This window comes from Falco cherrug, chromosome 2 (genome assembly GCF_023634085.1).
Source record: "Falco cherrug isolate bFalChe1 chromosome 2, bFalChe1.pri, whole genome shotgun sequence".
NCBI lineage: Eukaryota > Metazoa > Chordata > Aves > Falconiformes > Falconidae > Falco > Falco cherrug.
This window is the reverse complement of record NC_073698.1, coordinates 23,717,294-23,735,845: the sequence shown is the minus strand read 5'-3', so window position 1 is coordinate 23,735,845 and position 18,552 is coordinate 23,717,294. Positions and strand designations below refer to the sequence as shown.

At 40.7% G+C, this 18,552-nt stretch overlaps 1 protein-coding gene across 1 annotated transcript in view; it reads right to left on the bottom strand.

Annotated features, from left to right (window-relative positions):
• The window catches only part of MTUS2 (microtubule associated scaffold protein 2), a 318,965-nt gene that overhangs the window by 169,305 nt on the left and 131,108 nt on the right, over positions 1-18,552 (bottom strand). Inside the window, exon 5 of the mRNA XM_055701794.1 lies at positions 15,657-15,863. Within this exon, the coding sequence (XP_055557769.1) occupies positions 15,657-15,863 (207 nt within the window). The remainder of the gene's footprint in view (positions 1-15,656; positions 15,864-18,552) is intronic.

Below are 18,552 nucleotides of genomic sequence, written 5' to 3'. Positions count from 1 at the left end.
CTTCCTAGGCAAGCTCCATCTTTCAAACATGTTATAAACAACAGTAGAGAAAAATCTGCCCCAAATCATGCAAGCATAGTTGATCACGCTTTAGGACAAGGACAGCTCACCTTGCTGCTCTGTTTTCAATAACCCTATGTCTCTGATCTCCCTGAGAATGCTTTGCCAAATGTCTTACATATATTCATTATAATTTCTTAATTGAAAAAGTATCTGTTATTAAATAGTCTCTTCTGGCTGCATTCTGGCTATACAGATTTTACTTGTGCACCGGAATATAATATACATTAGGACCACGATTCTAGTTCCATGTTTTGCAGCCTGCACAAAAACGCCCTTAATGTCTAACTTCCCTCTTTGTTATTCTTTGATTAGCTTGTTCTAATTTCCCTGCAGTTCACATGACACAGTTCTCTCTTTTCCCTACCCAATGTTAACAGGGAGGCAGCTCAGCTGCTGGTTCTGTAAAAAAGTTACCCATGGGATTAACTCAGCTCCAAGAAACTGCTTCATAAATTTGAATACTTTGATATGGTAAATGCCAAAGCCAACTTTACAGAGATGAAGGACTGCATGTACTTCACTGCTGAGGCACTTCCATGCAAGTTCTCCCTCAGCTCAGAAAGTCTGGAGGGGACATGGTTGTGTCTTATAAAGGCGCAAACGTTTCTAAAACTTTCCCCAAGGAAGCAGAGCTTTGCTCCGCTGGAGATGAGAAGTAGCTAAATGTGATATTTTTGTCAAAACACTTCAAACAGTCCTGAAGCACTAGCATGCTCCCCCTGACATAGTTTAGGGAAATCATCTCTTCCAGCACATAATTCCTACAGTTGTTTGTCATTTTCCCTGTTCTGCTCCCAAGAAGCTCATCTCTGGGTCTCTCAGACTGACCATCCTGAAACAGAACAGGTCCAGAGGGCTAGAGGCACCTGGGCTTCAAATATCCCACATAAACCTTCCAATATGCTCTGAGATGTCTCATGTGAGAAATGTGGCACATTCACATGTTCCTCACTTCTCTGTTCCACAAGGCAGTGATAACAACACTTGCCTGCTTCCTAAAAGTTTTCTCAAACAAAACTGATTGATGTACACAACACTCACCAAAAACTTTCTACAGAAACTTCTTTAGAAGTATCAATATATTAATCTGCACTTAGAGCTAATAAATTGACTGAACAGGTTTGTCACTGAAAATGAAGATTTCTATGTCTGGCTATACCATGAGACACAGTAAGGATGAAATCTGTCACCACACTCCATCACTTCAGCCAGTGACAAAGTGCCGGGCAATTTCTACAGAATTAGTGGAGCTGACACTAACACCGCTGTGCAGAGAAGCTCTCCATATTTCAGATAACTGGAATTCTTTATGAAGCTGTAAACAAGTTACCCTTCAAATGCCTACTAATCTATTGTGCTTTTTTTTTTTTTAAACAGAAGTGAGGCATTTGCAAATGTAGGTTGTTTATACCTGTTTATTACTTGCTATTGCTGGAGTTCCCACTGGCAATCACAGCTGAATCATATGGAGTCCCTGCTGGTGCTACAGTGCAGTCCGCTGGAGACTTCTCAGTCCTTCTAAGGTATATGGCACTGAGTAGTCCCCATGAAGCCAATTAATGAAGTTACTCACATTATTATGAGTGCAAGTGAGCCTTAAGACCTTAATTACTCCCATACCTTCATTGTTTAATTCCTGTGCTCCGAGATCGTGGACAGTTTGCCTTGAAACCCTGTGCTACAGATCACCGTGGCTCAGCAGCAGCTTAGGACTCTTGATGCAGGGTGGGTGCCCGGGCCACCCCCAGCTAAGCCATCCCTTCCTCTCTCTCAGCACCTGCAGATTCCTCTGGAACTTTTTATACTCTTTTATCCACTTCCCTCAAATCACTACCAGAAAAATTGCTTTATCTCCAGCACCATTCTGCAAAGATAGAAGGAGAGCGTAAAACCTAAAGCCCCCCCGCCGTCACCAAATGAACAGTAATTTATATAAGGTGATTTGTTACAGTATCTTTGCTAAAATGTTGCCAGACTTGAATAGTTTGAAATCTGCTAAGCAGGATTTGGATTGCTGAGCAACAAAAGTCCAGTGTTAACTGTGGCTTATTTATATCTAGGTCTGCAAGCTAATACTAAAGGGAAGTTAATTTTGAATAAATTTATTCTAAGCGTAACCAAAATGCTGTAAGTAACATACCACTTGATACGCAGGAATATACACTACATACTACAGGACATAAAAAGACACTAGGTGCTGTACTAGCCTAGCTTTCAGGGGTTTATTTCACTGCACTGTGCTCTGCATCTCAGCTCTCACTCTCAAGCCACATTCGTATTAATGTTATCAGATCCAATACCAAGCCAAGAACAGGGACAGCGAAAGCTGAGAGTGTCGGGTTCACAGCTGCGCTCCTGCTCACTGCAGAACCCCCAGCTCCAGAGCACTGCAGCTGTGCAAGATGAAATGTCTTAAGATGCCAGCAGCCCGTGAGTGCGGCTCCTCGCCCCGCACAAACCCAGGCAGAGGAAGCGCGACAGTGGCATCAGTGGCTTGTTAGCCACAGGCAGAATTTATGCATGCTCAGAGACCACGGGGCTAATTTGATCGTGCAAGTTATCCACCACAATCAGTTCGTTCAGCCCTAGCTGCCAATGTGAGACGCCAGCACACACACAGCCTGGCTCCAAGGTGAACCAGGCCATTATCTCAAGCAGTGGGAGGACCTTGTGATGGAGGTGGAAGCTGTGAAAATTTCAGAAGGCCAAGTCTGGAGAAAGCCCTGACATCTTTACAATCCTCCTGGCGGAAAACATTTAAAAACTCCAGTGGAGATTTTTTTTCCCAAAAAACTTCCCTCTAAAATACCTTTACAATGAGGTAAACTTTCAAGTAAGCACGCAGCAGTTTCCTGGAAGCATTACCAAAGCTAATTACATATACATTTAATTAGTTACTTATGAACTGTAAATGAGCAGGGTGAAGCTTTGTACCTGCTGTAGTGAAGGCAAATGTTATCACAATTCTTAATGCCAGTCTTCCAAATCACATGCATCACTGGGAGTGCGCACATTGCCATGCAAGTGATAGACAGCATCAATAAGACAGGGAGTCCCTTGTTTGAAGGCATGAGACAAACCAGCAAGGCAGAGATAGTGCACAGACGTTTTGTGAAAACTATGAAAACTAATTGAATGACCATGTTTTTAAAAATATTGCGTATTTTAGCGGGATGATTACTCCAAATATATGGCAATATGGGAAGGGGATAAGTCATAAATGGACGACTGCAGAGATGAGAGGATCACTGTTGATGATCACAGAGAAAAAGTGGATGAAGGAGAGGCTCTGTGCAGACAGGTATCAGAATGTGAGAAGCATTAAGAAGTGAAGCTAGTGCCTAATCATTATTTTGATATAGAAATATTTCTCACATAGAAACGGTAACAGTGGTTAGGAAACCAGCACTTCCATCAATACTGATTAAATCTCTGTGGCCAAATCAGGTGTGTAAATACAAAGGAGAGGCATTTACCCTCTATTACCACATGGCTTCTGTCATGTCAGGCTGCTAGAGAAAATTGTCCTCCCATGGGCCAACAACCTGCAATGTTTTGTCCCCACCCACACGAGGGCTGCGCATGACCTTGCTGCTTTGCTTCACCTCTGCCCAGACATCAGCAGCACATCCCACAGCCCCAGGCTAAGGGCAGAAACCAGCTTATGACAGCTAGTGAAATACCACTTAGGGAAAGATTTGCCATCTATCCAAACCAATTAAAAAAACAAAACCCAAAATGACATGGTTACAAAACTGTGGGCTCCATAAAAAAGCCAGTCTTTTTAAAAATATACCAATCTCTGGTGTTTTAGACTGGTTTTATGTTTTTTTTAACATGATAGTTGGCATGTCTTAAAGTGGGGAATATCAAATTAATCTGAGCTGCAAATTGTTCAGCCTAACGGTCCATGGTTTAATCTTCTGACTGTGACTGATAGGAAGTTTATATCACTTAGCAAGCTGCTCGAGGGCTTTGTTCAATTAATCTGAATTTTTTATCTGCAGAGAGATTTGATATGCACAACAGGTAGATGACAGTTCAGGAGCATACACATATCCCAAAGTCTTCACAACTGAGCTCCAGTGCAGGATTGTTGGTAAGTCATGCATAATTAGTACATTTCTTAGAGCAACTATCACTTTGCCAAAGGAGTGGGACTTACTTGTGCACGTAAGAGAGAGTTTCTTAGCATCAGCTTTTTGCTTTTACATTTTCATGCATCTTACTTTCAGGTTTAAGCTTTTTTAAACTACATCTTAGGCATTTTTAGAACATACTATTAATGTGTTTGGAAGGCATACAGAGACCATGACGCTACCTCTTATCCTTCTTACTTTCCCACACAGCTTGACAGTGTACAGGCCTGTTCTGTATCTAAATTTACAAGCTGTGACAAGTGATAAATATCCTAATTCTAAAAAGCTATTGTGTACCTCTGAGACAATTAAAATTCCTTAGATACCTAGATGCAGTACATAATACATTTAGCCAACATTAGAACATGTCAGAGAATGAACATTTTATCCCAGGACACATCCAAGCATCTAAAAATAGGCCTTCAGTTTAAACAAAAGTATTGTAATAATGTTCATTGGGAAATCCCCTTTCCTCAGATTACAAAAGTAATATTAATTCCTAGCTCATCTCATGCTGTGCAATAAGAGCTTAGCAGAAGGGTTTATGAAAGGTGCCAAATAAAATTGTATATTCTTTTTTTAGGAGAAAAATACTGCTTAAAAGTGATTCATTTTTAATTCTTTCATCTAACACAAGAAAGTTGTACCACACACTTCAGGGCACAGACTGAGCCCTGGCCTGCCCTAATCCATACAGTTTAGCAGTAGAGGAAAAGCATACAAGGGTTTCCCACATTTGGTCATAAGACGTTTTGATCAAGCCACATTATTTTATTTAAAACATATTATTCCTTGCTCAGTTTTGACTAGTTTTCTATAGAGGCTGTAGATACCTTTCCAGGAATGGCTGGCAGGAGGACAGTATAACTGTAATGTGTGACAGAAAGGGAGCTAACCACTGACTAAATGTAAATATTAAGCTATGATGGCACCTGTAAGGTACACTATTTTTGAGATGCAAAGCAGTAGTAGGAAGCAACTCATTCCTTCATTTAGTGTATTCCTTCTCTACTTTTAGTGGTTAGGTAGAAGGGTGGTCTCCCAGTTCTTCTTTGCCACTTAGAAGCTATTTTCTTTCTTTGTGGTAGTTTGTTTAAGGAATATCATGGAATTTGTCCTCTTTGAGAAGGCTGCTTTAAAACAGAAAACAAAAAGAAAAGACTGTCATCATGTTTAGCTGGCAAAAGGTTCATGATACACAAGAACTAACTGATCTAGGCTTGTTTTGTGTCGCCAAGGTCCACTGTGCAGAGTTAATGTTGCTGGTGGCATCAGTCCACCAGCTTGCCATCATCATCTCCATTGCATGCAGGTTAGCCTACTTGTCTACATAGAAACACACACCATCCAACAGCTAATGGCCCAATTCAGACAGTGTGCACCAAAATAACATAATAACCTCATGACTGCTTGGTCAATCTGCACACAGAAAGAAGCGTGCCCCATTCTGAGATGGACCTTACCAATGCACAATCAGATGTAGAGGTTTGTATGGGAATGCTGCCAGCTATTCTGGCAAGGTCCAGTTCCCACCTGCGAATCAGAGCACTTTATTCTCTCATCATAAATGCTCCTGTTTCTGCATAAGTATTTCTGATGGTGTAGCCTTCTACGGACATAGCAATGGTAACCTGTACTGTGTGAAACCACATCAGCAATCCATGAATTTGGAAACATCATAACTTAAAGATTTACACCGTGTATCCCAGCTTAATTGACTCCTTGCCACAAGACAGGGCTTGTTTACAAATCACAGTTAAACCCGAACAGCAGCAGCTTTCTCTTCCATCCACACCAGCCCCACAGATGGACCCTTAAAGTTGCCACACGGGAGGCATGCTACCATTTCTCAGGCTCATGTCCAAGGGATTGGAACATTTTCTAGCCTTTGATGGTGGCATCAGTGATGTCTAGTGTGCCAATAGCTTACAGTTTGTGATAACTCCCACCCGGGAGGCAAATACTGTGCAATTGTTTCAATTCTATTCAGCTTAACGTTCTCGGTTGGAGGGTCTCAGTCTGCCATTTTTCTGCCACTGCTGGTTTTACTGATTTCAGACCTCAGTCAGCTTTCTTCTAGCATTTAAAATAACTTTGGAAATCCCAGATCGAAAGCCTTTGGTCTTGCACCTGTCACAAGACAAAGAACCACAACATTCTGAGCTGTTTACAGCCTTGTGTAATCTTGCCCGGGCCTCCAGAGACTGTCAAGCGGCAAGCTGGGAGGAAAGGGTGTTTAAGCTGCAATTTTCAAGTTCTTGGATAACAGCTACGAGACTTGTGGCAATACTGAAAGCCACAAAAGATGCTGTTTCTTCTGTTTATTGCAGATATTCTCAAAAGCACCTGGAAGACTTACATAAATGACCTCAATTTTAACCTGTTTGGGCTAGATTAGTGTGATGGAAAAAAAAAGTCACGGGTGAGATTCCAGCCCAACCTCTACATGGGAAAAGTTCCTCTGTAAATAGTGCCACACTCTTTTGGCTGTAACACTTCTCTCACTACTAAATTAGAATTCACAAGTCTTCTGCAGGATTCATAATGGGATCAAAGATTAGAAACTTCTTTGAAGTTTTCCTTCATTTGCTCCACTGTTAATACATACCTGCCCTAATCCACCATGGTTCTCCTAGACTCATCAGTCACTATCCCTCCCCAAAAGGGACAAGTTTACAGGCTTTTTTCAAATATCCATTTGTGTTCATTATCCACACTTCATTTTTCAAGGGCGTAACATTTTGTTAATTGATTTTTCATATACTGTAAAGAGGCCAGCTCTGTTTTCTGAAACCTTTTGGTCTAAATGCGATTTACCGGTAGTGTTTACAGTACTTCTGACTTTGGTCCTGTTTATTGCTAGTAAGGCACACAGTGGATTGATTTGTGTGTGTAATAAATTCGTAATATTTCAGCTATGACAACAGCTATTAATAATATGATTGCAATGAGATCATCTCAGTCTCACTTTTTTAATTTGGTCCTTCTTGAAAGAGATCAAAGAAACACTGAACCTCAAGGGGGTTTTGCCTCTTGTTTAGGGCACAGGATAACAGACTCACTGATCCTAAGCAGAAATTACACAAGGGAAAATATAATTCAAAAAATCCTTTCAAAATTTGCATAATTCAAAATTGTGACATAGGTACTTCTTTGTCTCACTTTGACTCAAAATTGGCTCGTAACTACCATATCAAACTTCTTGTATATTTAAATTAATATTTATTTTTTGAAAAAAAGCTATCTTTTGAAAAAAGCCTAGTATCATAGAGTTTGTAATGATTTTTGTCATTATCAGTAATTGGTTCAATTGGGTACCTGTTTGACTCATGGATTTTAAAACCAGAGTCCCTCATTGTGATCACTGGCTCTGGCCTCACAGACAATACAAAATGCACAACTGAACCAGAAGCAGTATGCAGGGCTTTTTGGAGATTAATCTTAATGAATTTAATGCATGCAGATTTTCACAAGATGGAATTCTAGGAAGTACAAAAACTGTGGATGAAGTCAATGAAATACCCCAGTGATGAGCCCCATAGTTAGACATCCAGAATTAACCCTGTCTAAATATTGATCTATAAACTGTAATTAAATGCATGAGATGGACATGCTAAAGAGGAAAGTTTCTCAAAAGTCCTGCAAGGTTTTACTTCATTAGTGGGAGACTGAAGATTTTAACTGTGATTCCATTAGAAAGCAAATTAGTCCAGAATGGAGGGGGGGGGGGGGGGGAGGGGGGTGCAGCAGGGAACGGAAAAGCTCTCATTTCTTCAAAGCTTTATTTCTTAATTTTTCTTTGGGCTAAATTAAGAGATTAATCCATTCCAATGAATGCCCACAGGGTTCACTTCTAAACGAGTATTTTCCCCCTCATCAGATAGAATAGGAAGATTAGCGTATGAAAAGGAGACAATTTATAGTGAGTTTTCTGGTCTTCAGAGGGGTTTTAATTTGGCTGTGACAGATATGTTCCAGCTGATGCTTGCTTTCATATTTTCAAAGGACATTTTAAGTGCTACTGTTCAGAGTGCTGTGCATCCCCAGAAAGATGTGTGTTGTGCTTGCCCCCATTACAGGCTCTGGACTGACCATGGCTTTTCCCCAGACTTTAAAAGTCACGCTCCACCAGCAACTCTCTTCTAACCCTGGCTGCAGAGGGGACCAGCCTCATTTTCCCCTCACATCCCTGTCAAAGGGGATTTCCTTCAGACTCCTTGAAGAGTAGAAGCTATAAAAAATGTGATTTAAACACTGACAAAAATAGTTATTTCAAAAATAGCTTCTCTAATTTCTTTGTAACCCGCTAAGAAACAAATGAAGCCCATTATACTGTAATAGAAAAAGTAGTCATGATCTCCTATTGACCAGGACAGAACAAAAACAGCCACAGGACATCTTTAAAATAAAGGAGTGGATGGAACAGCCCAGTATAGGGGTACTAAAGCAGGCTGCCACAGTAGCTATATTCACAAGACTGATTATTGAATCAACATCTCCCCACAGAGTCACAGGAGAGATATAGTTTGGTGCCTGTAAGGGGAATAACCTAATCATGAAGTGATGCACTACCTTCTCCGGTGAAACTGGTGTCTGGCAGCTTGGTGTATGAGTGGTTTGAACTCCTTTTTACCCTCTGCAGATTAAACTCTAAGAGTTACAGTCACTAAATTAGGCACTCACAATCAGTCAAATAATCCTGTGTGGAAACGGGCCAGGAAAGAGGATTTGTCACTATCCATTTCTTCCTTGTCGCCCCATTACCCAATACCCGTGCAAACATTTGTGCTCTCCCACCCCATTTTATGGATGGGAAAGTGAGGTGGATAATTTAAGTCACTTTCTAAAAGCCAGACAGAAATAAGTGCCAAAAACTGGAACGGGATCTGCCAGGTCTGAGTCAGGACAATTTTAGCACACAGACACAGAATCTCTCAGACCAGCCCTCTTACACCTAAACCCACAGATTTTATATGACATTTTACAACAATAACAAACATGATGATTAAGTACTGTGTTGAAATTCAGCTGGCACAAGAGCTTGGCAAAATTCTTTCAGCTGTTCTTTGCTCATAAAAAGCGGGCTTTGCAGAAAAGTTTCATGGATTTTTTCAGTTTTGACAAACTTGAGTTCAGAAATTTGTAAGCCCTCCCAATGTTTCAGGCTGGTATCTTCATATAAAAGTAGTTCTGCATTTCCAAAACAGCTTGATCTTCCCACCTCTACTTACTCATTGCAGGGAGCAGTACCGACCCTCCCAGTTTGTTGCTGCTTCCCTCTCTTGTATGCTCTAATGGGCAGGGGAAGAGGTAACACAGTAGGCAGTAAAAACATTATCTAAGCTATTAAAATACTATCACATTTAAAATACTATCACAAGCACCGTATCTAAAACCCACTGAAATTATGGACAACTTACACTTCAACAATGTTGTTTCAATCTCTGCAGAGAGAAACTGCTGTGCCTCACACCTCCAAGTCATTGTTTGAATTATTTTTTTCCCCAGCTGTAACAACTAGAGTATGAAAAGTAAATGCTGAGAGTCTGGAAGGCTGCTAAAATGTCTTTTCAGTCCTTGCTCTTCCTGGCTGACATACTGCACTTTTCCAGATGGATCGCCCAGCAAAGCTGAAAATCCTAACTTGAAACTGTTCTATTTTAGTCCTATTCAGAGTGAAGTGATGGCATAAAGTGATTCTTCCATTAAAATATTAATATCAGAACAAGATCAGAAGGGAAAAAACCTGAACTTTTATGTAGAAAAATGAACAGAAAATCAGTCACAGAAATATGATGCAATGTATTTACATATAGGAAAATCTTTGTATCTACATACTTGGGTATTTAGGAGCGACCGATATATCTGTTCACCACGTGACAGTTTCAAATGTTCTACCTCTTTTGGAGGCAATTAGCCATCTATTCAAGGCTTCTGTGCTCACTTTAATTTCCCCTTTTCTCCACCCATCTGAATCTGACACTTCAACATCTTTGCTTATTAGAATGGAAATTCAACATTTAGCAAGGCCAGGCAATGCCAGGTCAAAAATCAGTGTGAAATATATACATTGAAGACGGGATTGTGGAAGTTTACATTAAATATGCACTTCCGTATTTTTATAACTTTAAACAAAACAAAAGCTACCATGGGATACAAAACTAGTTTTGAAATATTCATCATCATTTTCTTGCTCAGCCTAAAAAGAAATTGCTTCAGCACTCAGAGCTGTGGGTAGACATGGAATAGCATTATGTCTTTTAGTTTAGCACCTCACCAGAGAAGCACTGCCTCTAACACCAGGCTATTATTCTATTTTAAGAATCTTAAGCAACAGGGATTTCACCATTTGAGTTGGAAGAGTATTTAACAGACTAGTAGACCATATGACTATGAAGCATTTCCTGATACTATACCTACATCCTTCCATTTCCTAAACTCACAGCAGTTACATACCTCAACTCCTTCCAAACATTCCGTCCTTCTCCCAGTCTTCCACACATCAAACCATTTCATGGTGCTTAATGAACTGTTTTCCACGTGGTACTTACAGCACGTTAGAATCTATTCTGATGAATAAAACTAATTATGTGAGCAGGCTATTCAGACGATCACTAGAAATGCAGGTACAAGCAAGTGAGAGAACTCTAAGCCCCTTAAACTAGTAAAACAGAAACTACAGCCTGAGCAACATGTTACTGCGCTGCTGATTCACAAGATAATATTGGGAACCACATCCCACCACTTTGGGCCTTTGGTGTATGATGTTAATCTCTTAGGCAAATTTTACTGGCACAGATACAGGAGAAGCTTTGATACAGTGTATTTAAAATTCCAAGGGAAAATAATGCACAGTTAGGTATTTTGTTATATGTTAGCTATTTAGGAGTTTTTTCTTTATGTTTACACGATTGTTTCACTCCATTCCAAATCATACTGGTTTCAGCCTTAACATTGCTTAACATTCAGAACTTAACAGCGCTAGTTACTCACTTTTTCTCGTATTCAGCAGAGAACACTCACATTCTTCTTAGATTGAAGTATCTGAATTTTTCAATTCTAGCCAATTTAGAGTGTCAACAACTCACCAATTTTTTGACATACAATAAAACCTCTGTCTAAATAAAGAATAATGGTTTAGAATATTACACATTTTTAAACCTCAAAGGTAGTAGGCCAGAGCTGAGGGTAAACTTGAACTTTTCAGGTAATCTTGAACAAAAATATTACTGGAAAAAAACATCTGTGGAACAGAACAAATCTGGGGAGGGCTGATAACAGGACCTGGAGCTAAGCCTCAGCCTGGGGTCTCCCAGCTGTCCCACAGGTGTCAGGCCATGCGGCTGTGCCCCAGCAGACCTCGCGTGGGCCTTGCCGCACTATGGTATAGAGATGCTCTGATGTGGGAAGCCATGAGATGGGAGGTGTGAAAGTGGCAGGGAGAGCTGCATGCTCCGCACCAAGCAGAGAGGAATGTTAGTAGCAACAAAGGATGGACTCCCTCCATTGGTACAGCGAGCTCTCACTGCCTCCACTTCTCCGAGTTGTTTTATTCAAACATATCTGCCCTTGTTCTCCATACCAAACAAAGAGCTCACCCTGACCCATTTTAACCATTCCATTTTGAACACGGCAGGACAGCCAAGTAGCGAGCCCTGGTGAGCTTCCCTGATCCAACCTAGGACCCAGCTTTGAAATGGAGCGATCTTCAGCTTCTGTCATTGCATCCCACCTCCTTCAGCAAAGGTGAGAAGCTGCCTCACATGCCACTGTCACCGTGAATGAGCTTCACGGACCCTGGCTCCCGTGTGCAAGCCAGAATTTACATGTAAGCACCAAAAAGTGGCATTTAAATGGCCAAAACAGACAAGTGACCCTGGCTTGCAGGTCAGTTCCCTACCACAGACGCTGGCAAGATGCTGAGCAGTTTGGATGCCAGAGCTGTCCCTCCAGCCTCAGCACACAATTGGGCAGGACCCCATAGGAGCAGAGCCCCATTACAACTGATCCTGATCAGCAGCTGGCGGCACGGCTGTCGCAGTTGGCGCGTTATCAGCAAACAGCAGCCTGGCTTATACCCACACTCTGGGGATGGGACTCCAGGGAAGACCAGAGGACAAGTAGTCAAGTGCTGCACAGCCTGCCCTGTCCCTACCATGGGAAAAGAGCACGGTCCCACTGCTGCAAATCTGTTTAACTGAGTCTATCAGAATATGCGAGGTATTGCCAGAAAGTCAGCTGAGAGCACAGCACAGGCTCCGTGCACATCCAGGCTTCCTGCTTTCAGAGAGGTCACAGAAAGGGGAGAAATCTGGTGAAGAACAAAGCTGCTGAATCGCAACTCCATTAACAAACTTCCTCACAACATAAACATCACGTCTCCTTACTCTAAACAAGTTTTACTCTCTAGACAGTATTTAAGCAGTATTAGTATGTCAAAATGAGACACTAGTTGGGATTTCTGAAAAGAAATTTAACCATCAAGGGTTTGGGAAGAGCTAGCACCCCAAGACATATGGTGGGGGAGAGAAAAGCAAGAACAGGATCTCACTGGGACCCCTTCAAGAATCACCGTTTCCCCTAAAACAAACTTGTGTTTTCCTCTCACCCAGCCATAGTCATCTGGTTTTTAGCAACTTGTAATACATCATGATTTTCTTTCCAGCAGATATAAGATCTTGCAGCGAGCCCCTTCATTTACAACAGTAGCAGACCCTCTATTTATAACATATGCACACTTGTAAGATGTTTTCAATTACTTCTGTCTCCTTGACACATAGAGATGCGGCTTAAATAGGAAATTGTGTTATCATATATGTTTGAAGATTTCTAATGCTAGATCATTTTGCATTTTCTACCCTACTGAGCTAGGAAATTAACAGTAAAACTTTACCCTGCCCTCTAGGAAGTCTGCTTTAGTCAAAGACATGATCTCAGGTAGGAACTACAGAATCAGCTATTTATGTAATTTAAATAAAACCATTCTTCCAGCAGACACTGAAGGGAAGAAATAATATGTCATGCTAAGATTCCTGAGCCAATACTACTCCCCTACATCCACTCTTGGGGTTACTTTCTGTGCATGTTGAAGTACACTGCTGATCTGTGTTAAATAAGCTGTGGTAGAGTGGAAAGCAACTAATCTGTGCTCCCTGGGTGTCGGGCAACTAATTTAACTCTCGCTGGTACATAGACTATAAATAGAAAAAGATTATACCGTTTCACGCTGATAGCATTTCTATGGAAGTTAATAATTCAACAGTAAGGGAACAATTTTTTTCTTCCTACCTATCTGCCCTATCAGGAGTGATGAATGGGAGTTGTGTTGCCCTTAATCCAAAGAAAGCAGGTAGGTGATGGTAGGTGTCTTCTCATGTGATGACTTACCTGAGGGCTGACACCCTAAACACAGGGTACAACCTCACCCACGTAGCAACACACCTTCTCCTTTCACGTCAGTCCAGGAGGAACCCTTATCCATTTGGAATTACAGACAAATAAAGGACTACTGAGCTGGACATCTGTGCATGTCACAGCAACCACATCACAGAGATGACCCTCAGAAAGTGTTCCTTCTCTTGGTCCCCCGTGGAGGTGAAGGGAAACTAAACAACTGCTTAGACGACCTATCTAACTTGTCAGCAAGAGCCGAAGTTATACGTCCTATTTTTCATCAGGTGACAGGCTGAGCTCGTCTCTACACGTTTGTACAACAGAACACTTCCCCTGGGTAATTTTCGTATCTGTTGGAAACATTCTTGCAACACGCACAAGTTGGTCACAACATCCTAACCCCAACATTAAAAAGGGTTACCATCTTCAACCAACTGAGCTGGAACAAAATGTATGTGCCAAATACTTCCACATCCTTCCAGTAACTGGAATATTGTTTCAGTTTTTATGGGCTTAATGTACAAATATAATATAAAAATACACCAGAATATATAAATGAAATTAACATATTTTAAGATTAATGAATAATCAGGAGTAATATTCTGGGTCTGAGATTACTAATACTTCTACAGTTTTTTTAAATGGAAATGAATTAACTCAGATTCCACAGTTTGGGGTATTTTCCTCTTACACAGTGCTCAATTGTGTGAACCTGTGTGCATCCACTGTGTTCAAGGACAGTGCTGTACCTACAGATACTATTTTTTTCAGAGTCACACCTGAAATTGCCAGACAACAACATTTCTTGCAGAGATGTAGCTTAGGTCTAATCGGAAATCAGGTAATTCTGTCCCTAACAAAGATTTTATTTAACCAAAGACAAAAAGTTTACAATACCAGATAAAAGAAAAAGCTTTCCAAAGGCATAAATGTAGGGTAAAAGTACAAATCAAAAGAGGTTGACTCCACTCAAGGTAAAGCCTGTTAGGAAATAAACAGGAATGCGCGATCAGTCTGACAGTAAAACAAGATACAAGCCTATGTTTGGTGGCACTGGAAAACTTAGAAGTTCCTGAACACATTAGTCTTTGTCATTTTAATGACCCCATATAAAAGGGGAAAGAAAAAATCCTTTAGGATTTTTAACTATTTTCATTTTATTTATTCTAATTCATTTCAAATAATTACAAACATTGAAAGATTTAGGAGCCTGCAGCATCTTGTCTCCTCTCCTCCTTCATATTACCTGGTGTGTGTCCCCATCTGCACCCCTCCTGGGCTGATACCACTTGCTTTGATATTGACACAGTTCAGACTTGATCCAGTCTTCAAAGAAAAACGGGCATGAAAATCCCTCAATCCCCCTTTCCGCTCTGAGCCCAGGGCATGCGCACACTTCCCAAGGACTGCACAATCCAGTGGGTATTATTTTGCACTTAATAAAATTAATAGTCTTTACAGAAAATAGGATTTGAAATGACATTTCAGCCACAGGATCCTTCCAAGTCTGGTAGATGAGACAACAGCTATGATACCAGTTCTGAACCTTTCCATATCACTAGCATTATTTGATTAATTTTCCAAACTAAGTTTATTACACTGCATATTAAGAGGCAGAAGAAAAGCAGATGAAAAAGACTGTGTTGCTCACTTTATATAATCTTTGTCCTAAACTGCTCTGCATGGCTGCAATGTACTTACCGAACACAATTTACTGTGATTATTTACTTACTTCAGCTTGTAAGAAGGGATATTCTAAGTAAAAAACAAACACAAAAATGCCTCAGATTCACTCTTCACGTGGTTTTCTCTACAGCAGGGAAACCAGCCCCTTCTATATGCAATGTACATTCAGTACCTATTCATCTATCATTAATAATATTTTAAAAAACTAAACTGGTAAATCAAGACACCAAACCTTCAGCTCAGTGGCACAGAAGAGATTAGTGAGCACTGCATGGATTACATTAGTCCTAAATTAGACACAAACTCCAGTCTGGACAATCCTGGAATACATCTATTTAATATACCTCCAGAAAGAAGGAGACTGTTTGGACTTACGGTTGGTTGTTCTGCTTTGATCACTCTGAGCACTGTCGTTTGACTGGTTGCTGGAGACAGAGGATACGCTTGAGCTCCTGACAAAACCAAATGCGGCCAGCTTAGCTGCTGGCAACCGTGAATAACCTGGAGGACGAAGTCCAGACTGGCAGGGCTTGGGGAGATTTGATTTTGCAGCACTTGGACATGAGCCTTTCTTAAGATCAACTGCAAGAAGGAAAAAGACAGCATTTTTTATTAAATAAACTAGACTGGGATATACTGACCATTACCTGTACCACCCAGCTACGCAAAATCAGTATAAAGACCAAACACATTTTTTAACAACTGCTCAAACTGCAGTGATGTCTTATTCTTTGCTCCACTAACAATAAGTTCTGTGGAATATTTACAGGTCACAATAATTTCTAAAACATGAAATGCAGCAAGGACCCATGAGGCATAACTCAAACTGCCAAACTGCCAGCAATGTAACATAGTTCAAGTTTGCTAAGATTTTTTTTAATGTTATCTTCCTTTATGCTGTATCACTTTCTAATTTTACATTTGTTATGTGCCAATTAAAAGAAACTCATACACAGACAAACACACTATGCATAGCCTCCAGTTTTGGAAACTATGTAGAACGCCAACAATTCTCTTCAAGGACACAGGACTTCTTTGTATTCCATCAAAGAAAACATTCTTTGAAATCTTTCTTTCAAATTTTGCTAAAAGAAAATGTCCTTTTCTTGCACCAAGCTTGGGAACAAGGACATGACCTGTAAAGCTGTACTTTTTTAGCACACCACCAGCCATTTCCACTGATAACACTTCTCCTCACTATAAACCATCAGCCTACGTGAATGACATCAACCAATCTCAGACACCTGCCAACAGCAGGCTTATAACAGATGAAGTTAGGCAACAATAACAGTTCAGCTACCACATCCACCTGTGGTAGCTAGTAACTGGTCATCTGTTTCTAGCTTGTGCCCTAACCCGAAGTTCCATGAACATAGCAGGATTCTCTTCAAGGACCAAAGATTAGAGTTTGCTTTTTATTGGAAGGTCTGGATACCAAGTAGATCTGGACCTCAATTGTACATAAAATCTGGACAGATTCCTGTTCCTTTGGAATCCTGAGCAGCAAAACTATACATTAAAAAAGAAAAAAATAACAAAGCTCTCCAAAAGCTGATGCTAGAGTGTTTAAACAGTCATCAGGACCAGTGCGTTAGGAGACAAGGCAGCATTAAAACTATCAATATATTCTTCCAGAAAAGGTCACAAAGTCACCTTTTTTCCATTCTTATTTGGTGAACTCTATTTGTGCATTAGCCTGACACACACTTCAAAGGAAGACGTGAACATTCATCATATAAAGGAAAAATAGAAATTAACTGCATAGTAAAAATATGGTCTTATTATTACAGTATTTAATTCTTTTGTAAACTATGTAGGTCACAGACTTATTAATTTTAATGAAGCATTACACTTTGAGGAGTTGTTACAGAAAACAAGACTAAATTCCTCTGAGCAGAAAAATGTTTTGGGGATTTTAAAAGATAGTTGTGTACCTCATCCCAATAATAATACTAAGTTTTGTTTAACAAAGCTAAGCCTTTTCTTTTGAAACAGAAATATGTATAACATTAAGCTAAAAAGAGTTTCATTACAACATAAAACACATTCCTGTAAAAGACATCAAAAAATGCTCCTTGCTCAATAAATGAAATAATTTTTATATTATGGACTTTTAAAAATGCATTTTTGTACCCACTTTTCACAAGTTCAGGCCATTGCTAAGACACAAGAAGATGCATATGTGACTGCAGCATCTTTACCAGCCCAGAGGAGGACATGCTGTGGAGAGTAACCCAAATGAAAATAACAAATATCTACAGTGTGCAATATAAGACTCTTAAAATCCCTGTTCAACTTTCTGGCACCAACAGAGACAATTTTGGACTCTGATCCTGAATCTGGCTTAGTTTGGATGATGTGGAGATAAGCTCAGAGGTAGCTGTGGGCTCCAGGTGCAGGTGAAGAGCAGTGAAGGCACATAAGCACAGAGAACAGTTAAGCAGCGATGTTTACCATCAGTTTACTGCTAGGCTTGAGCATCATTGCTTTGACAGTTGTCTATTACAGCTGGCTTACTGTTATCTGCAAAGCACCATCAAACCAGACTTCTTCTGTCCCCACTGCTGAGGACATCCACACCACATCTAAATGACTCTACAACAAGGCACTGCAGAACCTGATCTTGATGTTTCCCTCAGTGCCACCAGCACAGCTTGCAATTAGTGTGAATCACGTTAAGTGATTTTCATGTAGGAACAAGAAAAAGTGTTCAGTGAAAGGCTTTAAGAGTCCCAAATGATAGGAATGACATGCTAATCATCTTTCAGACAGAATCTCTCTGAGAGGACTAATACCTTCCTGTGTTAACAACTGCTGCACAGAGGGACACAAATGGCTTATGCCAGTGTAAGGCTGCACTTTTACCATGGAAGGATGATGCTGTGCTCTCTTCCTTCCACACTCGTCATGCTTCCACCAACAGTGATACAAACACTTCAGTGGTATTTCAGATGGGCCACACCACCTTGGTTACCCAGCTGACTGCACAGTCATACGCTTGCTAGTGGCTGGGCATGGCCAAACATCAGCTTCGCCAGCTACCTAGAGGACCACACAAGGGCAACTGCATGTGATAGAAGGCAAACAACTCCTTCACAGAGTGCAAAATATTCCCTTTGTTGCATCAGTGACAAGACGAAGCCCAGGTAGTCCAGATTTAAAGCAAGGCAAGTACCTGTGGCAAGCGGCTGCAGAAGCAAGGAACCTGCCCAGGTCAGCAGCAGCAGGGAGAACGTATGGAATTGTCTCTTGTGGGTTTTACAGGTTTCCA